We start from the raw sequence: 8060 nt of genomic DNA on the forward strand, positions 1-8060 counted from the left end.
ATGCTTCGTCTGCTAGTGATTGCTGCGCTTGTCCTGTCTGGTAAGATTACAATTCCTATTATAATATAGACTAAAATGTATGTAGTGACTTGTGGATCTGAGCTATGAATTACCAGGAAAACACAATGTAATGCAAAGGAGTGTTTGTCTGTTTTTTGGGTTTTTAAACAAAATTATGCATAGCCTCCTGATATCTGAAATTTGATTGGGTATTCTCAGGCTGAGATGCGTATGGAAGCTAAATCCATAGCTGCATGTTACATATACAAGCCATGGTGCTGTATAGTAATGGACTTTAGCATTTGTTTCTATGTTTACCTGCCTGTCTTTCTCTTTACGTGTCTATTCTTGACTTTTTTGTTGAAAATAAAAGTTCTGTATACAGAGTCAATTGCTTAAAGCAACACTAAACTCAGGAATTAAATCTTAAAAATGAATTCAAGTACCTTAATTATGAACTAAAATGTATCTTATTAGTGTATCTTTCAGCTGTAGATCCCCAAATCATCTCTGAATTGGTGCTGACACTGTCCTTCCTTCTGGAGGGTGGCTACTTTGTTCCCCATGGTCTCCGTGTGTGTTTTAAAGTAATCACCGGTCCAAGCTCATTCCTTTGATTGTAGTCCATCACAAGAGCGAGCTTGTAGCGGTGGCTACTTTACAACATGCTCAGGGATCATGGGGAACAAAAGTAGCCACCCTCCAGAAGGAAGGACAGTGTCAGCACTAATTCAGAGATTATTTAAATATCTACAGCTGAGTGATGCACGAACAAACAAAATTTGCCAGAAATCCAGGAAGTAAAGAGAGATCTAGAAACCTGCCCTTAGCAAAAATGGCCACTGCCAGAAGACTGGGGAAGAGAAGAGAAATAAGATATGCAACGATTACAAAGCCGACGATTATCTAGAAGTATGTGTTTGTAGATTGTCATTACTAAACATTTCTAAAGGTGTGTTTGTTGTGATTTTAAAGATATGGGTAAATTTCCTCTTCAACTCCTGAGTTTAGTGTCACTTTAAGTTCATATTTACACACACACACACACATTGCATGATTAAAAGCAATAATTCATCTCCTACCCTCCTGTACACTGCCAGCTAGGAACCTATGAAATTTCAGTTACATAGAGACAGTTTGATGATAAACAGCTCCTGCTGTAAAAAAGAATATAACAAAATTAGTTTAAAAATGTATGAATTAAAGAAATTACTGAAAAGCATAGTTTTACTTTTAAAACATGCCAAAGGGTCTAAAGTTAAAGCTGATCTCTGGGAGCCCAGATTAAAATCATTTTAGAAACTTCAGCTCATGCTAATATTTATGTCTCATTTACATTTATTTGATGGAAATACCTTCATTTTTCTCTAAAATAAGCCTCCCATAATGCAATGTAGCAACACAGAGCATACTGGAAATGATGGTTTGTTCCTACAACCTGTCATATTAACATTCCAACAGTACTAAATAAAATAAGTATAATTTTGATAATAAGCTTCTCTCAAACCTATCTTATTGGACAAATGCAAACTGTCACAAGCAGTTCACAGTGCAGTAATTGAAGTAACAATTACAGAAACTCAAAATGGCCAATATCAGTAGTGATAAGCGAATGTGCTTGGGTTTGTTGAACTTATCGTAAATTTGCTGTCAGCAAAGTTACCCATTGTGCCATAAAAGAGGTGTAAACATCCCTGCCCACACTTGCTGGACCACGTGTTTGTGATCATGTGGATCCAGTCTGGACTCCGTGGTCTAGTAAAACGGTGACATTAGCTTCGACATTCTGGTGCAGGGTAAGGATGGTCTTCTGGGCCAAAAATATGGAGTCTGGGTACCTGCCACTGTGGTGCAGTACAGTCCACAAGGTTGCAGAAGGGGGCAGACTTTATCAGCTGGAACTGGAGCAGCTGAAAGCCAGCAATTTTGCCAAGCTAAGGCAGACTTGATGAATAGCAATTCTTATGTTCCAGCAGCTAGGGAAGAGACACATGCCTGGTCATGAATGCAGCTAGAGATGGGGGGTGGGGTTAGGAGACTTGAAGGACCTCTGCCTCTCCCCTAAGGCCCCTTAGACATAATAAAAACAGGGGGGTGTCTAATTTTTTATCATTTGTGGCAATAGGGGGATTGAGAATGTAGTGCTTTGGTGCACTTCATAATGTGATATTTTTGTGTAGTAAACTGGACTGCAACAGTATGTCGTGGTATGCTGCTAACAAAGGGCATCCTGGCCTGTGTCAGCAGCAAGTTCACACTGCTGACCATGAAAAATAATTAAACACCCTATTAAAATTATCTGGGCATAAAATATACCTTCCTAGAAAAAAATTATAAGTAAAACCATAAACCCCCAACCCCATAAAACTATAACCCATAACCCTTTTCTTTTTTCTATATGATTTTTTCCTATGAGAAAAAAAAGAAAGATGTAACATAAAATGAAAAACTGGACTGTTGGGTCTACTGCGAATAATATGTAACCCACCACAATACAATTCACATTATTGTAGCACTATACAGCACAGTGAATGCAGAGCAGGGGGGTACACTCTACTCTTTGTAGCTCACCACTACAGTTCACTGTAATGTAGTAAGGGCACTATACAGCACTTTATATAGCATTGTATATCTTGGAATATAGCACCGTACAGTAGTAATTATGTCTCCCTGAAGCCGCGCTGACTGTCACCTGTCCTTATCTCACTCAACTCCAACACTACTAACTATATCAGTGCATTAGATCACTGACAGTATATCAGTGCTCTGCATCACAGACAGCGTATCAGTGTATTGGACCACTGACAGCATATTGGATCAGTGACAGCAGATCAATACATTGGATCAGTGACAGCAGATCAATACATTGGATCAGTGACAGCAGATCAATACATTGGATCAGTGACAGCAGATCAATACATAAATGCAGAGCAGGGGGGTACACTCTACTCTTTGTAGCTCACCACTACAGTTCACTGTAATGTAGTAAGGGCACTATACAGCACTTTATATAGCATTGTATATCTTGGAATATAGCACCGTACAGTAGTAATTATGTCTCCCTGAAGCCGCGCTGACTGTCACCTGTCCTTATCTCACTCAACTCCAACACTACTAACTATATCAGTGCATTAGATCACTGACAGTATATCAGTGCTCTGCATCACAGACAGCGTATCAGTGTATTGGACCACTGACAGCATATTGGATCAGTGACAGCAGATCAATACATTGGATCAGTGACAGAAGATCAATACATTGGATCAGTGACAGCAGATCAATACATTGGATCAGTGACAGCAGATCAATACATTGGATCAGTGACAGCAGATCAATACAGAGGATCACTGGCAATATACGAATACATTGGATCACAACAGAGTAAACCAAATGGGGACAAATTCATGTTAGTAAAGCTGGGCTGAATACAGGAATCAAATAACCAACAAGGGATTCAATAAAGACAAGACATCTCAATAAAGGAGAACTATGGGAAGAATGAAATACAATCATTCCCATAATTTGAGCCGACATGTGACACTGCAACTGTCACACGTCGTCTCTATAGCTCAAGAACTGAGAGATCACAAACCGCTGATCGACCGATCTTCTCCCTGCAGAGAGTGATGACTGTCAGTCACCGCTCCCCACAGGGATTCCCCCTCCCCTCTTGGTTGCTCCAGCACTGGCTGGAGGGACAGACAGGGGTAGGGGCAGGCACAGTTGGCTCTACCTCTAGAGAGGAAGAGCCAGCTGTCAATCAGGCAGAGGTGTGGATCCCAACAATATTGTCAGGATCTTTCCAGGCTGCAGTGCAACTCTGCACTGTTAGCATATAGCGGGCAATAGGCAGGTGTGATTAGAGACCTGCCTCTGGCTATGACCAGTGGTTTCGTCATCTCGGCTCCCTCATAGTTACTACCAAGCCTGCTCGATTACCACACGGTTTCTGGGCTACTTCAGGTCACTCTGAGGAGTGACAGGTGGACATGGAAACTCACAAAGGAATTATTTTGGCACATAGAGCATAATGGAAGGGAGAGGGTGCTATGGTGGGTCCGACCTTGGTATCCCAATTATTTAGGGCAACCACCACTACCTCACAAAGCAGGGCAGGGACAATTTTACATCACGATCGCCATAAATACACATGTAGAGTACATCGGATTACCACCAATATAGAAATAGATTCTCACAAACTCTTCAGGAAGGAAGCAAACCATGAATAATAATTGGCTCCCACTGTGGGAGCCAAGAGGATGAAATCACAGGTCACAGCCAGAGGCTAATATTAATAAATGGCAACAAAACTACCATTTCTCTATGTTCAAAAAATGAGGGAAGCATTAATAATCCACCACTGTCACAGAAATGGCCAGTATGGTAGACAGGTGTTTCTGAGCCAATTCATTCAATTGCTTTACAGAGAAATGTAGAATTTCCCTCAGCCTTACCTTTCCTGTAGCCGCCGGTGGACGTTCCAATGCTATCAGCCTTTGTATGCATCATGATTACCTAGCCCAGTGCCACAATCCACTCTGCCCGCCTACACCAGCCAGATTTAAAGATTTTGGCTTTGGCACTCGAAACTCCCGGCTGCCCACTGTGGGAGCCAGGAGGCAAAACTGCGGGTCAAAGCTAGAGGCAGAACCTTATCAGGCGGCCACTTGCTGGGTCCTCGTGGCCAAGACCCCAATGAGAAGCCGCATAAATTGCCTGTTTAACTGTGTTCACTGCCCCAACACCTCTGTGCTTGGGGCAGCCCCCCTGGTTGTTACGCCACTGTACCTGACCACAGTTCATGAAATGTAATATTAGTAATTAGGTTTTGGTACTGCAGCGAACAAATCCAATAGTTTGCCATTTTCCTGAACTGCAGACATGTAAAGTTCAGGTCAAACTCTATCTCGATCCAAACTCAAATCTCATACCCAGCTATCCGTCGCTTCTGTCTAAAAGACATACAAAACTGAAAAAGCGAGACTTTCTATTGAAATATCCAAGGTATGCTGTAAATATTGGACTGTCCATGCCTGTAACATCTAAAATCTGTTTATTTCTTGAAGGTCTCTAATATCTAAAATATTTTACATTTACTTGCATTTATAATGTCCCTAGGTTATTGCCATGAGGAAGTAAGAGTTGCCAATGACAACGGACGTGTTGTAGGAGGAACTGATGCTAAAAAAAATAGTTGGCCATGGCAGGTCAGCAACTATATTAATAAGTATAAAATAGGATCTGTTAAATTATTTTGGGATGTCTTATTTTACTTACAAATTTATGCAGAATAAACCCTTGACTCCAATTCTAACTTAACCTAACGTAACCCCTAATCTATTCCCTAACACTGACTGACCCTCTTCAACAGCATACCTTCTTTATTTGGCACCTGATATGATAATTTGGTGCCAAAGGATACCAGTCTCACAATTATATAGCACAGTCTTGATTTGCCAGAGCTGAAAATTACGGACCTGTACGGACCTGGGTGCACTGTCTGATAATTAAAACAGTTCAAATACAGTATATGTATGGTCTTTGAACAGTGTGATTAGCTTCTTCCTTGCAATTTAATTTTAAATATACATCACCCAGCAAACTATTTGTTTAAATTTTTGCCAAAACACATACAGTCATCATGTTTCTGGGCAGCTGGCTCCAACTGTCTCAGATTGGCTTCCCTTAAACCTCCTGCCCAGTACAAGATCACAAGGGGCAGCCCAGTCTCCATCAGCTATCTATCGACTACTAGCTTAGAGAAGAGAAGGGAGAGGAGGGAGGAAGAAGGAGCAGAGAGCAGGGGAGTGTCTTGCCTTGCCGTGTCCTGGTGTTTGTGGAACAAAAACACAACAATTTCCCAGCACACTCATCAGCTAGCCTGCAAAAAAACAAATTACACTATCTATCTATCAGCGTTAAAAACAGAGGTTTTAGTTGCACAACTTCTGCAAAATATGTGGAAGCTGCATTTCCTCGTCAAGACCCATATATATATATACACATACATACACACACACACATACACACAAAAGATAGATTGAGTGAAGGTATGCCTGGAGGTAGCCCATTCCTCCTTAAAGGCACAGGGACACACCAAAGGCCCCACGCATCATAAAGGCAGCTGAAGCCCCCAGTGCGTCCCCATACCAAATCCTGTGCCTTTGTGGAGGTTGGGCTACCTCCAAGTGTACCTGTATCCAATTCATCCTTTGCTATATATGCTCCACGATGGAGGCTTTCATAGATGAGAGTTAGAACAACACCACACAGAGGGGCCTTGACAAGGCAGTGTGGCTTCCAGGACCGGATTCACCATTAGGTAGAGTAGGCACATGCCTACAGGTGCCCTCCATAGAAGGGCATCATGCAGGTACCTACTCTGTGTAAATCCCGTTGTTGTGTCAAGATACAACACCGGCAATAGCAAGGAGTGTGCATTCTGCACAAAATGCACCCTTGTGCTCCAAGACCAGCGGCGCCTACAAGAACCGCCGGCTTCCACAAATGCAGAGGAAGGATGATGGTGCTGCATTAAGTTACCCTGCAAAATTCCTGTCTGATGCAGACAGGCGTTTAGGGCAGCCTTACACGACGCTGGGGTCCTTCTCTGCATATGTGAAAGCTGGCGGTTCTTGTAAAGCTTTCGGGGTACTGCACAAGCACAAATAGTATTTTGTATATTCCCTATAACATCACAAATCCTCACTTCTTGAGTTCATGTCTACTTTAATTATGCTGACCAGCACTGCAGCTAGCAAAAAGAATTCAATTACAGATGTAAATCTGCTTTTCCTAGGTTAGTCTACAATACCTCTCTGGTGGTTACTGGTACCACACCTGTGGGGGCTCCCTGATCCGTACCAACTGGGTGCTGACTGCTGCTCACTGTGTAGACAGGTAAGACTGCTTAAAGAGCCACACTTCATCCTCTTCACTAGCAGATACAGCCCTGCCTGTTGAAGAGCTGTAGTTGTCAACGCATGGGGTATGTTTGACCACTGTAGAGAGAATGCTGCTCTTACACAGAACAACGGTTCTTTGGGCAACAGAATGTTGGAACAGTGGATTTTATGCTTGTCCAAGCAAACTTAAGATTGGTTTTACCTACTAGTGTGGTCGAAAGCCACAGTGTCCAGAGTGAGGTCATGCAATCTCCCATGCACTAATGTCCCTGGTGGGAACTGAACTCAAGCTGCAAGACAAGAGTGCTAACCACTTAGCTGCTGTGTTGCCCAAATAAGACTTCACTTGGATCCTTTTATTCATGACATGTCAACTGCTAACTTAACACTTAATTTCCTGTGTTTCAGTCCAGCTACCTACCGTGTTTCACTGGGAGATCACAACATCTACCAGAATGATGGCACTGAGCAGGTTATCTCTGTGAGTAAAGTTATCTATCACTCTAGATGGAACTCAAACAATCTGGCTAATGGGTGAGTCAAAAATCAACCTCTTACATAGAAACATCTCTCACTGTTTTGTGATATTTACTTGGATAAATATGTGTGCTCAATGTATTTAGTGAAAATGCAAATTCAATCAGGGACATTTATCAAGCAAATTAGTAACATAATTAGTCACAAATCAGGCTGCAGGAAAAGTCTTCAACAGGCGTACAGAGTTGTGCATCTGAATTCTTGGTCAGCCAAAAGCGACCATATGCAAAATTTTGAGACAGATCTATTACTTAAGATGTGCCAGATTTTTACTTTAGAAGTCAGGTTTTATTCTGTTGTAGTGCTACTTTAGAGCTGCCAAGAATATTATTAAAAATACTGTAACCTTGTAATAAATCTATCTCACAAATTGTCTCACGGCCCATGTTTATTTCTGTTTTGCCATGTGACAGAATTGATAAATGTCCCCTAATGCATTTCACCTTACATGTCTGGCTGCATCATTTACAAATTTAAACATTTTGAAAAATCAAGCTACAGTCAATGGAGATGTTATATGCTATATTAGACTATCTTGTACTTATAATTACAAACAATCAAGACACATCAGTATGCAAACTGAATGGCAGCAAAGTAACACTGTCACACCACAGAGAG

The 8060-nt window shown here is 41.7% G+C and overlaps 1 protein-coding gene across 1 annotated transcript in view; it reads left to right on the forward strand.

The window, feature by feature from the left end:
• Positions 1-8060, forward strand: part of LOC108799135 (chymotrypsin-like elastase family member 1) — a 19740-nt gene continuing 11680 nt past the window's right edge. The window contains exons 1-4 of the mRNA XM_018570957.1: positions 1-40; positions 5119-5207; positions 6800-6900; positions 7314-7439. Coding sequence (XP_018426459.1) covers positions 1-40; positions 5119-5207; positions 6800-6900; positions 7314-7439 — 356 coding nt within the window. The remainder of the gene's footprint in view (positions 41-5118; positions 5208-6799; positions 6901-7313; positions 7440-8060) is intronic.

Source organism: Nanorana parkeri, unplaced genomic scaffold (assembly GCF_000935625.1).
Source record: "Nanorana parkeri isolate BGI_ZX_2015 unplaced genomic scaffold, ASM93562v1 scaffold1638, whole genome shotgun sequence".
NCBI classification, from domain to species: domain Eukaryota; kingdom Metazoa; phylum Chordata; class Amphibia; order Anura; family Dicroglossidae; genus Nanorana; species Nanorana parkeri.